Genomic DNA, 18892 nt, shown 5'->3' with positions numbered 1-18892 from the left:
TTGTACAAGAGTTCTACTTTATTATTATTACGTGACTTAATAAATACTTGAACTGATTCTGTGTATTTCTTTATTTATTCAATATCAGCACCCGAAATTTTTGGTGATAGCGGTATATTCAGGTTGTTTCAACAGCCATTGACTGATTTAGACGCTTAAAATGTTACATCCAACGTCACATTTTCAATACTATTATGTTACTTATGTGAATTAGCCAGTCAGTCAATTTAATCTCAATTGGCAGGTGAGATAAATAGCTTGCTACAGTTAATTTTGGGCTGCGTCACTTCATGCTGTTTGGCTTATTCTGAAAATATACTGCAGAGTCGCTTAGTATTTTTTTCCTGTAGCCAATTGTAGTTATGAAGTCACTTAAATCTTTTTTCCGTTCCCTGAAAAATAGTGGCTTAAGGCAATTCGTATTAAGCGACATTTATCTTCTTAATTAAAGGTCCGTTTTATATGGTATAAGCATCAACACCTTGACGTTTTCAAATTAATTTAAATTAAGTTTACTCCATTCCAATAGCTGAAGAAGTTTTTTTGTTATGATTTTTTTTCGGAAATTTTAAACTTTAAATGGCTCTCCTGTAAAGTTGCAAAAATGTCGCTTAAACCAAATAGCCTTTCAACCCTCGAGTCATGTTAAGTCATGTTAGGGAAATGGGACAGGAATGTATCGATGTACAGCTGTTGAAGCAGAAGTATGAAACATCTTTTAATTCGTTTAAGGTCCTAGTAGCTCGCCCAAAATTGGATATTTTTCTTAAAAATGACTTCTGGCCTGAAGGTGTTAAGTTTCGAGTTTTTCGCGAGCGATCTACAGTTGCAAAGCAGGTCTCAAATAATTTTTAATTTTTAGTATGAATAGTTCACAAAAGAAAACTACTATGATATCTTTTAATTGCAAGTCTATTAAAAGATCGTTACAATGTGTCCGTGATTTATGCGAGAAAGCCGAAATTATAGCGCTTCAGGAAACGTGGCTGCTTCCTCACGACTTAAACATCGTCCAGGGTATTCATTCAAACTTTGAGTGCGCTGCTATCTCTTCAGTAGACTTATCAGCTGGTGTTTTGCGTGGGCGGCCCTATGGCGGCCTTGCGCTTATGTGGAATAAAACTCTTTTTAATAATGTATCGGTTGTCAATTGTTCTAACGATAGAATTATGGCTATTCGCGTTGACATAGACTTAAGATCTTTTCTGGTGTTTAATGTATACATGCCGACGGACGAAATTGATAACCTTCCTGATTTTACTAATTGCCTTGCAAAAGTAAGTGCAATCGTCGAAGAGTACAATGTGTCATCGGTTTACATGTTGGGGGATTTCAACGCTCATCCGAGTGCCCGTTTTGGTATAGAGCTAAGACATTTTTGTGACGAGCAGGAATGGGTATGGGCGGATATTACAAAGCTAGGCAATAGTACTGACACGTTCACTTTTATAAGCGAATCGCATGGTAGTCGCCGTTGGCTGGATCATTGTCTTACGACGGAATCAGCTTGGAAATCTGTACTGAGTGCGGACGTAATGTATGACGTATCATGGTCCGATCACTTCCCATTACGTATAGTATGTGATATTGAAGTAAATGAGAGTTTTACACTTGACTCGAATATCGCTACCCGGACGGGCATTCGTTGGGGCGATAGGGATGCAACACAAATAAATAATTATTACAATTACTGTGAGAATAGACTTGGTTTGATTTGCGAACTGTTTACTTGTAAGGATTGTGAAAATAATAGTTGTAATAATTTGAACAATCATTATTTATTCATTAGCAGCTTATATAATGATATTGTCGAAATAATACAGACAGGTGCCAAAATATCATCAAAAAGATGTCACTTAAATAATATTAAACATAAACAGGTAATAGGTTGGAATTTTCATGTCCAGAGCAGCCATAGAATGTATAAGTTTTACTTCGATTCATGGGTACTGGCGGGAAAGCCGTCTGCTGGTATTTTATATGACAATGTGATTAAATTACGTAAAATTTTCAAAAATAAATTGCGCTGGTGTCAAAGAAATGAAGAAGCTATTAAATTAGATATTTTAGCCATGCACCGGAAACAGAAAAATTTTGTTAAGTTTTGGAAGGAAACTAAGGCTTTTAATTATAAACAAAGAAAGCCTATATCAGTAGACGGCTTGCAGTGTCACGAACAGATAGCCAATATGTTTGCAAATAAGTTTAAAGTCCAACCGCTGCAGGTGGATCCGATGTTGAGGGGTAATAACTATTCCAAATTCTTACCCAACCCTGGTAGTGTTCAAATACAGTTTTCGGCTAGTGAGGTAACCGATATTGTGACTAAAATGAAAAGGGGAAAAAGCCCAGGCTATGATGATGTGAGTATAGAGCATATATTATACGGAGGAAGACTACTTCATGAGAAGCTCTGTGGTTTATACAACCTATGTATAAGGTATTCTTATCTTCCACACAATCTTATGAGAACAATAGTTGTTCCGATTGTGAAAAGTAAAACAGGGGATTTGGGATCGGCCTCTAACTATCGCCCTATTTCCCTGGGTACGGTGATTGGTAAGATTTTGGAGCGCCTTGTGCAACCTAAACTGCTTAAAAATGTGGTTATTGATGATGCACAGTTTGGTTTCCGACCTGGTCTCTCGACGGACTCAGCCATCGTCAGTTTAAAACACACGATACAGTATTACACAAAACGTGACACCTCTATTTATGCGTGTTTTCTAGACCTGAGCCGGGCATTTGACCTGGTAAATTATGATATTCTCTGGGAGAAGCTGTTCCAGTCTCAGGTCCCCAACGAAATTGTGGGTTTGTTGAGACACTGGTACGGCAACCAAACTAATGCTGTGAAATGGGGCGACGCGACATCTAATTTTTACAAATTAGACTGCGGTGTTCGGCAAGGAGGGATAACCTCTCCGGATCTTTTTAATATTTATGTTAATAACTTGATAGAGGAACTGAGGGAAACCAAAATCGGATGCCACATTAATGGAGTATGTTTGAATAGTTTAAGTTATGCTGATGATATGGTTATTCTTAGTCCGTCTATTAAAGGCCTCAGAAAGCTACTTTCAGTTTGCGAGCATTATGCCAATGCACACGGACTGAAGTATAACGTTGACAAAACGGAAATGCTTATTTTCAAGGCGTGTAAAGGTCCGGATAGGACCCCAGGAATAATTTTAAATGGTAAAGCAGTTCGGATTGTACAGAAATTCAAATACCTTGGACATATTCTCACGGAACATCTAAAGGATGACAGCGACATTGAGAGGGAAAGGAGGGCGCTTTCGATTCGGTGTAACATGCTGGCACGTAGATTTGGTAAATGTAGCAAGGAAGTCAAAATAACTTTATTTAACGCCTACTGTCAGTGCTTCTACACCTGCCAGCTCTGGACAAATTTTTTCAAAAAGTCATTTTCTGCCATAAGAGTGCAATACAACGATGCTTTCCGAATACTCATGGGCCTACCGCGGTATTGCAGCGCTTCAACAATGTTCGCCGAATCGGGAGTGCCTGACTTTTATTGTATTGTTAGAGCTCGTGTAGCATCCTTTTGGGAAAGAATTAGGAACTCTAACAATGGAATACTTAGGGTCGTCTGTGAGGGGATGCCGAGTCCTATTTCAGACTATTGGCTGTCTGTTCATCGGGACTGGAACAAAAAATAAAATAAGAACCTATGACATCTGAAATAAGTTTATTAACTATTTCAGTTAGATGTAAGTTTTAATGTATACATTTAATTATAGATTTCTTTGTATATAAAAGCTGATATATGGGTTTATATGCCTTTAAATAAAAACCTTATTATTATTATTATTATTATTATAGCCAATCTAAGTTTATGTCTACATAGAATATAATTAATTCAAAAGTTCTAAAGAAAAATATTCAAATATAGCGTTAAATAAAAATAATAAAAGCGTTGATTTATACAGAACGTTACACTCCCTTGTAACTTTCGCCTTATATTATGTATAAAGTGTTTTAATTTGTTTCTGCGTACATTATCGCAATCAAACGTTTTATTGTATATGGTAATTTTATTACGAAAAAGGAAAGCTGACGTCATTGGAAAAGGTCAAAGTGAGGCAATATGAAATCAGCTTTCAAAAGCCCCCTTGATTTATTATGCGGCTAATTCTTGCTAACGTTAGAAAAACTGTCGTATGACCAATTATTTATAAAATATGCAAGTATAACAATAATACCAACCAACCAACCTTTTACCAACAACCTCCTTTTTACCCAGGAAATTTTCCATAACAAAGATTAATTATATTTCAAGAATTATAATCTACCTCATTGGTACAGTAAATCCCGGTTGGGATTCTCAGGTCGAGGCTGAATTACTAATTTTCAAAAAACCTATCGCTTAAGATTATTTTCCTAATTCGCCTATTGATAATTTATGATCATATGGAAAATGTTAAAGCCTGCTATTTCCACTAGTAGCCTAGTAGCTATAGCAGCCTTAAACATCTGCATAGATTAGGTACTGTCCTTGAAAAAAATATTCTTACAAAACACACATTACACCTTATTTATAAAGTCTCCGTATCAACCTAGACTGTAGGTAGTGGATTTTTTGTGGCTAGTGTCAGCTTGCAGCATTGATCTATCAAAAGTAGTTGAGCTTTTTAAGCTCATCCGCGGAAGTACTAACGCCATGCTTATTTGATATTTTGCTACAAAGCAGCTTTGATGTTATGCTGAAAGTTCCAGTCTGAAAGACTGCAGTGGCGTGCATAAAGGGTATGCACAGGGTATGTATATGATATAAAATGAAGAAAACTCCAGTACGAGTTATAAAAACTAATAAGGATAAATATAAGGATAGGCATTGTAAGAGTTATTAAAAACCTAAACTTAAGTATTTATAACTCGTACTGGAGATTTTCTTCATTTTATATCATCTGCATACCCTGTGCATATCTACCCTCTATGCACGCCACTGGAAGCGTGCATAGTAAATACTCAAATATTTCTTTATTCAAATAGGCACATCAATGGCACTTTTGATACGTACATTACATGTAAAATATAACATAAGTGAGTTGATGGCGATACCTAAATACGTCAACTTAAAACTAAAGCTACGAGGGTTCCAAACGCGCCCTGGTCTAAGAGGAAGCCCACAACAAACTTACAGGCACCAACTTGTTCCTCACATGCCTTGCTTGTTGCTATGTTATAGGCGGTTCTCTTCTTACCATCCAGCAATACTTAAAAGTTTTTACTAATACTTAAATGTATTTTTAATCATCACATAACGCATATTTGATGGCCTATTGGCGCAGTGGGCAGCTACCCTGCTTTCTGAGTTCAAGGCCGGTGGTTCGATTAACACAACTGGTTAATATTTGTGTGATGAACATGAATGTTTTTCAGTGTCTGGGTGTTTATCTATATATTATAAGTATTTATGTAAATTATTTATAAAAAATATTCATCAGTTATCTTAGTACCCATAACACAAGCTACGCTTACTGTGGGACTAGATGGCGATGTGTATAGTCGTAGTATATTTATTTATTATTATTATTATTATATTATACTAGCTGTTGCCCGCAACTTCGTCTGCTTTTGTTTTTGTTTTTCGAAAGACATGTGGCAGGGCATAGGTGTAATTCTACGCACTTTATGTATTTAGGATAGCTAAGCCTTAAATGACGGGTAGGCTGCCGTCCGCTGAGAAGTTGTGTCCTCTATCTCCAATCACATTCATCAGATCTACATAAAATTTGGTAAAGTACAAGTACTCAAAAGTACAAAATTAATTATTTAAATCGGTTATCATTTGACGGCGTTATGGTATAAAATCGTCAAACACCTTCTCCCCTCTCCCAAAAGAACTGAGCTTAAATTCGGGATAAAAAGCATCCTATATTAATTCTAATACCTTCAAAAATATGTGTACAAAGTTTCATGATGATCGGTTGAGTAGTTTTTGTGTGAAAGTGTAACAAAAAAACTTACATTTACATTTATAATATTAGTAGGGATAGGGATAGGGAATTATCATTCCGTAAATATTCATTTAAAATAGCTGATTAATTTGGTCCAGACACGGGAGCGGTGTTCACATTCGGCAAGTCCCACTTTGCTGACAACGAGCCGAGCCACTTCTTCATCAAGAACGACCCAATCGTCGCGATATCATGCGGCGACGAGCACAGTGCAGTAATATGCCGTGAGTATCTACAAATTGAAGGGTACAAAATAGAAAATCATCATATAAACCGATTGACCGATTGACCGATTGACATAGATCATTTATAGTGAGTTCACAAATTCCAGGGCCGCTCGATCCAGCGGTTACCAGTGACTCGCTGTATTCATTCACCTCGTTGTAGGTCGACCAGCGCTGCATTTACCGACATTCCTCTTTGGACTCCAACGTCCATCGGTTCACTGAGCTAAACCAGAATACAATTTTCACATTTTATAGTAAACATTGTTTTCACTTATTTCTAGACAGAAAGTTCGAAATATAAGATATATAGGTATATATATAGGTACTTTGACAATACACACGAAGATCAAATAAAATTATTTATTTTGCAGAAACATTTTACATTATGTGTTTCAGAGTTTTAGTAATAGGTATAGACATTTTTTCGCATTAACAATATGCATGCAAAACTGTTTCAATAACAAATACAAAATGACATAATGAAACTATAGTATCCAATCTCTGGAACCTTTATGCTACAGAAAATGGGAGAGTGTTCGTGTTCGGTGCAAACGTGTGGGGTCAGCTAGGCTTGGGCCACAAGGACGAGGTGACGCGGCCCAGCTGCGTCAAGTGGCTCAAACCGCACCGCGCCACGTTCGTGGCCTGCGGCCGAGCTCACACAGTCTTTGTCACAGGTAAGTTGTTTAACCACGACGGCCGATTGGTGCAGTGGGCAACGATCCTAATTTCTGAGTCAAGGCTGTGGATTTGATTCCCTCAACTGGAAAATGTATGTGTGATGAACATTAATGTTTTTCAGTGTCTGTGTGTTTATTAGTTTTTACGTATATTATTCATAAAAATATTCATCAGCTATCTTAGTACCCATAACTAGCGGCTTGATGGCGATGCGTGTTTTGTCGTAGTATATTTATTTATTTATTCACTTATTAGCTTACTTACTTTGATGGCTTAGTAAAAGTAAAAACATGCCCAAGATGATGACTGTGATGTCTCCGCGGTTGTCGGTGTCGATCGAGGTAGCCTTCCTCAATGTCACCTGCATTTAAAACAAATGTATGCAAACAGACAAAGACAGACTTGTCGAAGGAAACCTCACTGCGATACCTCACTGCGATACATAGCGGGTCACTTCGATGTTTACCTAGATACCTAAGTCAAAACAAAATATTTAATTTTTAACATCGATGTCATCTGACTTGTGATTTGTCAAATCGGTTCGCCTTCTCTTGGAAGAACTGATGATCCCGTCGCTTACTTCAAGTTCCTTCTTGGCTTATCGAGCCTGGTATTTTTTAATTTTGATTAAATAATAGGAAAGGAGGCGCTTATAGATTTCATTTTGAATATTCCGGCACAAAAACCACCACATCTATCTACGCGAAACTTGTGATTACTCTGTCGGTGCCACTTTACTGTGAGCAAACGACTAAACAACTGAAATGAGCATCCAGGTGCGACAAAACCGACTTGTTCTCACCGACATCAACATGTAGAAATTGCGAGAACGACATCGAGGTATCGAGGCAGCGACCGCTCGGTATATTTTTACCCTAATACAAAGAAAAAAATCACCATCAGCATTTTTGCATACTTTAGATTATTTTTTCCCTGTAGGAAACTGTCACTTATGTTTGTCGTTCACGAACTCATGTTGGAAAGGAAAAGACTGCTTTTTCTTTTATTCTACAAAAAAGAAAAAGCCGTCTTTTCCGTTCAAAAGTTTAGAACACATCCCTGTGTTGTCCCTTGAAATACTGTGCCACCTCTTCCACCACCCCCACCGACCACTTCTAAGGATGCGTCTTTTAGTGTATGTTAGTTACAAAAAATGTAACGAAAACATTCCGCAAACACCGAAGCATACACATAAGAATTCCGGGACATGAAAAATAGCACGATCAACATAATATACGAGTATTAAATCAATGTCGCAATAGGATGTACTTACCTGTACAATTGAGTATTGATTTTATTCCCAGATACCAGCGCAGTATACTCGGTGGGCTGCAACGACGAAGGGCAACTGGGCACTGGAGATATGGAAAACCAGAGCGTGCCTCAGTACGTCGAACTGGATGTTGATCAAAACATAAATCAGGTTTCCGCGGGGAGCAATCATACGGCACTGTTGACTGGTAATATTATAGTGATTATAGCCATTATTTAATTGCTATTATACAACCTGTAACGGAATTACGAAATACTGTTTTAAGGTTGCATAAGTATATTTCATAAGGAATCACCATGTAAAAATATAAAAACAAAAGAAACATATTTATTTTTCCATACAGACTAATTCAAAACATTTGTTTACTTAGTGCAGAAATGTTTGAAACATTTTTAGAACACTCCTCATATATTCTAAAAAAGTTGTTATTGCATTATTTATTTTAAAAAAACCTTTTGATTGATTTTAACAAGCGACACTGCAGTTTACTATCAATTTTTACATTTTTATAGACTAGGTTACACTATTTTTATTTATTTATTGAATTTAATTTAAATACTAAAAATCGTGCTGAAATAAACTTATTGTTAGCTTTAAAATAGCATTATTGTTCATTTGAGACGATGAAAAAAGCCTGTTGGAGCGTTTTCACACATAAAAAGATAATAAGTATTATTTTCCATTGCTTATTAGAGGACGGTCGCGTATTTGTTTGTGGCTCTAACTCAGAAGGCCAACTTGGTCTGGGAGAAACAACGCGCTCCTGCGTCAACTTCACAGAGCTCAAGTTCGTTGAGAAGATCGCCTTCGTGGAATGCGGGTACTATCACACCGTGTTTATTACCGGTAAGTACTCTTACTATGGGCATATTAAATTAACTGGAGGTTTAATCCGCAACGCATTAACAATCATCTATTTCTATACTTTATACTAATATAATATTATTTATTTAAATAATTTATATTATATTATTCATACGGTTAACACGAATTAAATACATAGTAAATTTAATTATGGAAATTGACAGAGACCAAAAGAAAGAAAATATACTGAAATCCTTACTTACATTATAAATGCAAAAGTGTGTTTGTTTGTTTGTTGTATTGTCATTACTTTGCACCCTCACTAAGCAACCAATCTACTTGATTTTTCGCATAGAGTTATTTGAAAGGACAGGCTTTTACACGTTCAACCTAATTCGATAAATAATTAGTTATTTCTAAAAAACGAAGAAAAACTAAAACCAATAGTTACTCGCCCAGTGAACAAATGGTGAGAAGTGGAGAGTTAAGATGTCGTGCAAAATAATTTTTCTTAGCGCTAGGAAACATCGTAGGCTTCTCGTAGCTAGCGCGTAGCCGTAAGGATTGCATTTATAAGTTTTGCTTCCGTAACTGACTTACGTAAACTGTGAAAAAAGTAGTATCTTTTCCAAAAATATTTTTTACCGTATTCTGACCTCTGATTATCCTCTGTTTTGTTCTTATAATCGATGAGAAAAGTAGTATGTTCAAATCGAAAAAGCAGATTCAAAATCTCAAAATATGTACGCCCTTACTACACTCGTGCTTGTAAGCATCTCGGGTATGAATTTATTTTCGAAAGCGGAAACTTATCGACTCCACTTCGATAAGCTGTACGTGCCTCTGTGAGAGTTTTTAAGCGCAACGTCACGTGTTAACGACTTATATTCCGCGACTTGCGGTTTCCGTAAGTCACTATAACTAGCTTACAAAATTGTTTAAAATTCTAAATTGATCGTAAGGAACTCCAGTTACTAAGATACCGAAGTGAATTATACAAGTTTAATGGCAGCCTGATGCGGGTTTTCAAATACAAAGCGAATAAAATTATACCTCGTCTTAGTATCATACTCGTAGATGCGTTATAATGAAAACAAAGTGACAAACGTACAACAACTACATATGGCAGCTTTCACACGAAATATTGTAAAATACATACCGCGTGCAATCTTCGTTTAGCAGCACCCATTTACCACGCTAGATTGGAACATAATATGATTATATTATGTTCCAAAATAACCAAAGTTGTTGTATGAATAAAGTATACAGTTAAATTATATTCTAATGACTCTAGGGAGTCATCCCTAAGCTTAATCCTATTGCCGTAGTAATCTGTGACCTTTGACCTTAAATGGAAATACAGCTGATGTTAGGGTTGTTAAGTTATTTCTCTGGAAGTACCAGAAAAAGGTTGTGGATATAAAATTAAACAAAATATTTTATCCTTACGTGGTACCACATATCCAGCAGTAGATATATTTATATTCTGTCGAGTTGGCTCTTTAAATTAAGGTCAATATTTCCAGCGCGCGGCGCAGTTTTTGTAACCGGTGACAATGAACATCAAAAACTGGGAATTCCCGACATGACGACGATCTACGTCCCCCAAGTATTACCACTGGACATACAAATAAAAAGTGCATGTTGCGGCGCTAACCACACCTTCCTCCTGTCTATGGACGAAGCAAAAATCCTCGCTTTTGGGTCTAATGAAAAGGGGCAGCTGGGGATGCCAAAGGATGTGGTAAATGTTACGGAACCCACTGAAGTCAATATGGAGAAGCTGTTCGACGGGTACCAGTTGAAGCTTGTTGCTTGTGGGGCGATGCACACCGCATTTGTTACAGGTAAACTTTCTCTTCTTTCTTTTCACTTACTTTTCTTTCGTTTCTTACAATTTATGACTTTTTTTTGTAATAAGCAGTGATTGCCTAGTGGTTATGACTTCGGTTTGAATGTCGTAGGCTAAGTTCGGATCCCAACACGGACCTCTAACTTTTGTAAGTTACGTGCGCTTTAAGCAATTAAAATCACTAGCTTTAAGGGTGAGGGGAAAATATCGTGAGGAAACCTGCATGCTCGAGAATTCACCATAATGTTCTTAAAGGCGTGTGAAGCCCACCAATCCACACTGGTTCAGCGAGGTGGACTACGGCCCACAGCCTTCTCTTTGTGGAAGTAAGCCCTGTAATGGGCCGGTAATGGATTGATTTGATAATCACATAAAACGATGAATCTTCACTACTTTTGAGTGTAAAGTCGGTATTAAGTTTGACTCTTCAACTTATGAATATTTCGTAAAGCTTATTTTGGAAAAGATTAGATTATTTAAACTAATTTTCTTTTTCAGATAATGGTCTACTTTACACATGCGGCGAATCGCGGCACGACAAACTGTGCCTAGAAGCAATCGAAGCCGACGATTCAAACGAGGGTACACACAATCAATACTTACCAAAGCGGGTCACCGCTATGAATGGCTTCATTGTCGACAACGTCGCCTGCGGTGGCTGCCACACTTTACTTACAGCCACTAAAGGTTCCAACGCTGACTTTACTAACAACGACTTTAGTGTAATAAACGAAGAGAGAAAAATATCCGTAACTGAACTCCCGCCCCTACAAAAAATTCCAACTATGGCTAAATCAGATGACTTACATGAAGATTTATCGAACTCAAATATAAACAGACATAGCAGCGCCGACGTTATAAATGGAAACGTAGAAGAAACTATCTCAATTACTTCTTTAGAGGGAAACGTGAGCGGGTCTCATATAGTTAACATAAACGACCTTGAAACGGATAACGTTAGTAAAGGAAGTATCAACGAAATACAGAATATAGTTAAAGATGAAATTGATACTTTGGAAAAACATGTTGATAATTTTAAAGAAAACGTCGAAACTAGCATGGGCATTGTTATGGAGAGTGCAGAAAAAAATATTGGGCAAGTTATGGACAGTGCGGAAAACGGTGTGAAAAATGTTAAAGAAAATGCAGAAACAATACTACTTAAAGGCAAAAGTGAATTTGAAAATATTACTAAACAGGGAAAAAATGAAATAGAAAACTTTACTGAAGGTGTCACAGAAACAATTTATACAAAAACCGAAGCTGTTGAAGATATATTCAAAAAAACAATAGTTGATAGAGCTCCTGGTTTACACAGCGACGAAAGGAAAGTTCTAGAAGTTCCCGATAAAATGTCAGAAATAGCCAATTCTCCACCACCAAAGACACCAATCATTCAGGATTTGTTAAACATTCCAGATTTATCACAAATTAGTCCGAATTTAAGTAGGAAAAGTGAAGATGGACAGAAGAGTGAAACGGGGCAGTCAGAAAATGAAACCATACCTTGCGGCTCGGACAAGTCGAGCCCACCGGACAAAATCGCTAAAACACAAGCAGTTCTGCCAATAGGTAACCAGATTTTTAATAGTGGCTTAGGCAAGTACTATCAGATATACATGAATATAGCGATTCGGAATCATCATATCTAATAGATCAATAAACTTGACAGGAGGCCGGGAAAATAAATATTAAAAAAACTGATTTTCGAAAGAACCACGTTTCGAAACGTTTGGAAGCGTTTAAAAACGTTTGGATTTCCTTTATTATTTTAAAGTTCATGGAAAAATTTCTTGTTAGATTGTTCGCAACATCATTTATTTTTATTTTCTGTAATCTCACCTTACAAGCAATCCTTTAGTATGGCAGTTATATTTGACCCCTACTCGGCTTCTACGGGGCATCGTACCTAACGCTATCTTGCTTTTCTGCACGCCTTTGTTGGTAGGGTGGTATCTATCCACGACAGAAGCCTGTTTACCTAACCAGAGAATATTAAGAAATTTTAAAATCCCAAATCGCCTCCGCTAGAGATCGATTCCAGAACCTCAAATCTTAAGGTCCACTGCACTTGCACCAGAGAGTTCCACTAACTCGGTAATTTTTTTCGAATGGTTTAGATCATTATCTGTACTTCCTTAACAATGTAAGATACGTGGTAAGTAACGTAAATAAAGAATATCACAATATATTTTAACCATTCTTAGCCTTCAAGATCTTTACAATCAAACGTTTTTATTTTTACACATCGCGATATTTATTGATAATCTATATATTTCCATAACAGTATGAGATATAATATGCGAGAATAAGACAAAACTTATACTCCTTGTGTTTTAAAAACAAGATTTCCTTTTCTTTCATTGCGTCGTTATGAATTTAACACATATATTCGAAATGACAAAATTTACACGTACAAAGAACGCACGTTATACTAAATTTTTTCTTACCTTAATGTTAATTAAGAAAAATGGCGGGAATTCGAATAACCTTTTTTTTAACGGCGCGTGGCGATCTGTTCGTGAAACGCGTGTGAATGACTATGTTCTTTTTTTGAAATTAATATCAATACCTTCATTATTTATTTTATAGTACGTAGTGAAGACCACATCGATTCTGAAGAAACACGGAACTGTGAAGACACTGACGTGGTCGTTAATAAAATGGAGGAAAAAGGCCGTTTCGCTCGCATCTTCCAGTCCATAAAGGACAAAGAGAACTCCTGCATGGGCAAGGGGAAGATTATAGAAGAGAAAGTCGTAGGTAATACTTTATCTTTTTTATTTAAAACTTATTCGTGTGGTATCACATCTAATACAAAAAAAAAACAAAAATATATTATTATAATAGAAAATATATTTTAAGGCTGACTTTCTACGACGCGTAATGCTGGTAGCAGGTGGGCATAGCTAAGGGCCGAATTTATGTAAGCAATTGAAATATCACTTGCTATAACGGTGAAAGAAAACATCGCGAGGAACTTAGCTTGCCAGAGAGTTTTCACAATGTTCTCAAAGGCGTGTAAAGTCAACCAAATCCGCATTCGGCAAGTGTGGTGGACTACGGATTAAGCCGTATTTTAGGAGATCAGTGGCCCTGTAGGTGGCCTGTAATGGGTCATAATGATAATAATAATGAGGATGATCCTTCCCTCACTACGCATTTAAATTATCGCAATGCATTATCGGTACAAAGACAGCCTTACCGAAGCGGAGACGTGGAGGTGAGCACGAAAAACACTAATCAGAATCCTTCTATAATCAAATTGCTCCATATCTACGTCTTCGCCTTAATCCGTTGAAGCGTACACCCTTATATTAGGATTAATAATTGAAGTAAAATCACGTTTAATGCGTTTTTTAGAAATACTTCGAAGTTTTTTAATACTTAGTAATTAGTAATTTCAATTTAATTCGGTTTCATAAGTCTCCACACCCAAAGCAATACTGAACGACTGATTGTACGTGCGTTTCGATAGACCTACCGGCGCAAGCTACTGGTCCAAATTACTCGCACGATCTACTAGCGCGAGTTACATGCAAACAATTAGTGTTAAAAAACCGAAATATTTCTACACGCGATATTATTAATAATAATAAATAATTACACACTATCACATAGATATACTGTATACCCCTCTCACAAAAGCCACTTACTTATAAAAGATAACTAGAGTTAAGAGTTTGTGTCACGTAAAAATAGCGCTGGCCGTCGAACTGGCTATATTTGGGCAATCGAAAAGAAACAGCCCTACAAGTCATCGAGACACGTCCGTCTGGGTGTCTGTTCCACCTCCTCGAACGGATGCACCGATTCAAATGAAATTTTCACATAAGGACCACGTCCCATAAATATATATAAATAACTTAGGCCTCCTTAGGTAGGTATAATATATTACAACGATAGATCACGCTACACGTGTTTTATTGATCCATAACAATAACTAGGTGTTTTAAGACTATTATATACAGAAGTCTCACGATAGTACATAGTACTGCAGTTTATCACAGTTCATACATATATATTTTAAGAATATAGGCCATCAGGGGTTCTGTAAAAGGTCTATCAAGGAGTTTTCTGAAAATAAAAATTTTTTAATGTACATTTATACCTAAGTTTAATGTTTACTTTACAGGAATAAATATTCAAAAATATTAGTAGGTATGTACATATTCATTAAGTTCACTTTATTCAAGTCTCACATAGTCTATGTGTTGGACCCATTTCCTCACGCTAGTTTTAAAAGAGTCGGGTTTTATATTTTGCCCGACAGTACAAAGATAAATTAAAATATTCCCATGAAGTTTACTTATTAAAAAACAAACAATATTCAAACAATATGTATACTTTTATAATAAAATAAAGTGCAGCCAAATTATCCGAGAAATAATTATAAACAAACGAATGTCAGGTCGCAAAAGTTTAAGACATGTTAGGTTAGGTTATTATAGAGTTTTAGGGAAAAACAAAATTAAACTATATTTTAATTTTTACATTTGACTAAAATTAAAATTTAATTTATTTTTTACACAAGATTTTACCCCCGTAACTCGGCGAACGCCCGGTTATTTGTTTGTTTACACTTACTTGGTCCAGGTATAAATTGACCGCACTAGTGCCTTTAACATAACATAGTAGGCGCACTATACCGTCTATCTTAGCCTTTAACTAAAGTAGGAAAACTTGTGGCTCAGTACCGAAACCTCCAGCAAAATTTTCATTAAAAGCATGTTAAGCTAATTATAATTAACAATACTTTAGGGTTTTATATACATTTATAGTCTTTGTAAAATTTATATACCTAAGTATTTTATAATGTCTTGAAACCCCTGATGTAGCCTTGTTTTACCTTGTGAACCGGAAACGAAATTCCTTCTACTAAACACATGTCAACATTCTCACGTATAGTTTTTTTTTCTTAGCTGGATAAAGATAAATACTTTTTACACCAACGTTTTTTAAACAATTAAACTTTTCTTATTCATGAGAAAACCAACTACAGTTGTATTAATAATATCAGATCGACCGCGAGTGTTCTTTTTACGTGACACAAACTATGCCTACAAAATAATGACTATACATTTCAAGCTTACATATATACTGAGCTCTGTCTCACAAGCTAACTTACATAGTTCAACAGTTATGTAGTATAATATTTACCTGCAAATAACTTGAACAGAAATATAAGGGCGCCGTTATTGTAGGACCCAAAATAATGTCTTAATCTTAAAAATCACCTTCAGAGCTGCAGCCTGGGATCTAGCAAAATTATGAGGGTAGTTAATTGTCACAGAATTAAGAACTTACAGAAACCGTGTACACGACTTCACTTTAGTAGTGTACTCTCGAACAGGGGGTTAACAACTTCATACCATTTAGCAGTTGATCATCATAATTTTACTATGTTCTAAATGTTTACCATAAAATAGATAAAATGGGAAAAGTTTGTGTGCTAGCAACACTAGCAGGTGTGAAGTTAGACGAGAGCGGGGCGTTTTCACTGTTTTTGGACACAATGCACTACATACAATGGTTGAATGAGGATTCTGTATGTTCTTAATTCAGTATTAATTATAAACATTTTTTGAATATGGTGTTTTGTCTGAATTAAACATTATTATTATTATTAATAATATGTTTTGTTAAGGGCTAATCTTAAATGCTGAGTTAATAGCAACTTTGTGTCAAATTTGCGTTTAGCACATGGGTAAGAGATATTTTTCTACACGTGCAAGGACGAAAGGATTATCCACTCTTCGAGTAGGTGTGTGAGTGGAAAGAATATTTCAATAAATATTATACGTTCAGTATAATAAAGGAGGATATAAAGGATAATATTTTTGTCTCCTGCCTATGCGATAGAGATATTGTTCAAGTAACATTTCTTAAATATAGTTCAAGGGGTACACACCACGATAATATTTTTGGATTTTTCGATATTTCGACCCAGTTGCATGGATCGTGGTCGCGAGGGGACTCACGATCCCGTCCGTTGTCCGTTGATGTGTTGTTGTTGTCACAAATCCAAAAATATTACCGCGGTATGTACCCGTTGAACTATATTTAAGAAATTTTGATTAACCACGAAAACCTTAGTTTAAAATCTTTTGTTCAAGTAACTTGCATGTATAAGTAATAACTAAGTAAAAAAATAGTCATTCAATACAGTCTCTTGGTAATTTCGAACTCGGGAGTATTATAAATGGCATAGTAATATTATTTTAACTGGTAATTAGTTGTATCTTTGAGACTTGTGTTGTGCAGAACAATGCAATTGGCACCATTAACTATATAAAAATAAATCATTGAAATAGATTCAAAGATTTATTTTATTACCACCAAGTGTCAAAAAATAATTAGGGGTGACACACGGGGGTGTCCAACTTCCCCGCAGACGTAATTTAAGAAATATACGAAGAACAACTCGTATATAATTCTTTACTTATAATTGATTTATATGAAGACCAAATTCTTTGTCTTCTAGAAAACTTACACACATATTATAATAGATTCATATCGTAACATTGCAATTTGTCTGCTAGAAAAGTAAGCAGTTTTAAATATTCTAGACATATATAATGAGTATTCTCTTTGGCATCCAGAAAACATACACAAAGTAGGTGTGACACATCTTTACCTATTGTCATAGATTTATATCATTACATTGTTACTAATTGTCTGCTAACAACTTTAGCACTACTTTTAATATAATAGACATATAACATGACTATTCTGTTTATCATCTAGAAACTATACACAAAGTAGTCGACACATATTATAACATTTATAATAATGACAATATTTTTGTCTATTAAACGTACATCAAGTAGTTGACACATCTCTACATATAACATTAATATGACGTAAAGTGTCTTCGTCAGCTGAAAATAGTTAACAATGAAATTGACACACCTTCAAATAGAAGTAATATATGTAATGACAATATTCACTGTCAAAAAGTAATCGTTAACTTTAAATATCATAGATTAAATAATAATGACTATTCCTTTAATTCTAGAAAACGAACATCATGGAATCGACACATCAATACATATCGTAAATTTATACAATAAGAATATTAACTCTGTTCTAGAAAAGGAACACAGAGAAATCGACACCGCTTCAAATAACATGGATTTATAGTGACATTTTTTTATTCTAGAAAAGGAACACAGAGAAATCGACACCGCTTCAAATAACATGGTTTTATAAAGCGACATTTTTTTTTTTATTCTAGAAAAGGAAGACAGTGAAATCGACACAGATTCAAATAACATAGATTAATATATAAAGTAACAATATTGTTTTTGTTCTAGAAAACGTACACAAAGGAATCGACACAGCAGAGGAAACGGTGCACAAAGTAGAAGAAAGAATAGAGACGGAGATCCGAAATCAGACTAATTCCAGAACTTGCACTATTCTATAAGTTATATGCATTAATAATTGCTATATCAACCGAAGCTACACATAAGGCAACATTGTACATAGATACTATCAATATTTAAGAAAAACTTAGTAAGAAATAAAATAAAAACGGTTTGTATAGTTTTTTTTCCAAAAGTGGATAAAGACAGCACAACAACGACAAGTCGTCAGGTTTTTTTCGTAAAAACGCATAAACAACGTGGTTGTGCTTAACATAAACCTTTCTTACAGCAAACAAAAAATGGAAACTATCTTAAAAATAATTTTTCACAAAAATAATTCAGAATTAATTTATTTCAACTAGGCCTATTTTATAATCACTTTTAAAAGGTCAAGTCAGTCTGTTCGTAGTGACTCTACCAGAAGGCATATTCTACCGAGAAGAGCCGGCAAGAAACTCAGTTCAGAGTCAGTTTTAAGTTTTTTTTCTTCTGGTAGTTTATAGTACAGTTTCGCATAGTTTTTAAATTTAGTTTAGAGAATTCAAAGCGTTTTAATGCAAGGCGATAATTACACAGACAAGTTACCTTTTGTGTATCTTCTTTCGAGTCAATGTTTTGTCTTCTTAAATGTTCGATGATTAATTATTAAATAAAGTTTTTATTCTTACTACTAATGGAATACATTATTAACATCATAAAAT

General features: G+C 35.4%; 1 protein-coding gene across 1 annotated transcript in view; it reads left to right on the top strand.

Annotated features, from left to right (window-relative positions):
• The window catches only part of LOC120625634 (probable E3 ubiquitin-protein ligase HERC3), a 28461-nt gene extending 10142 nt beyond the window's left edge, over positions 1-18319 (top strand). The window contains exons 2-9 of the mRNA XM_039892718.1: positions 6083-6208; positions 6733-6888; positions 8197-8352; positions 8859-9011; positions 10496-10816; positions 11320-12393; positions 13414-13584; positions 18138-18319. Of these exons, the coding sequence (XP_039748652.1) occupies positions 6083-6208; positions 6733-6888; positions 8197-8352; positions 8859-9011; positions 10496-10816; positions 11320-12393; positions 13414-13584; positions 18138-18250 (2270 nt within the window). The 3' untranslated portion in view covers positions 18251-18319. The remainder of the gene's footprint in view (positions 1-6082; positions 6209-6732; positions 6889-8196; positions 8353-8858; positions 9012-10495; positions 10817-11319; positions 12394-13413; positions 13585-18137) is intronic.
• Positions 18320-18892: the final 573 nt, after the last annotated feature.

This window comes from Pararge aegeria, chromosome 8 (assembly GCF_905163445.1).
Source record: "Pararge aegeria chromosome 8, ilParAegt1.1, whole genome shotgun sequence".
NCBI classification, from domain to species: Eukaryota; Metazoa; Arthropoda; class Insecta; order Lepidoptera; family Nymphalidae; genus Pararge; species Pararge aegeria.
This window is presented reverse-complemented; position numbering and strand designations above follow the sequence as displayed.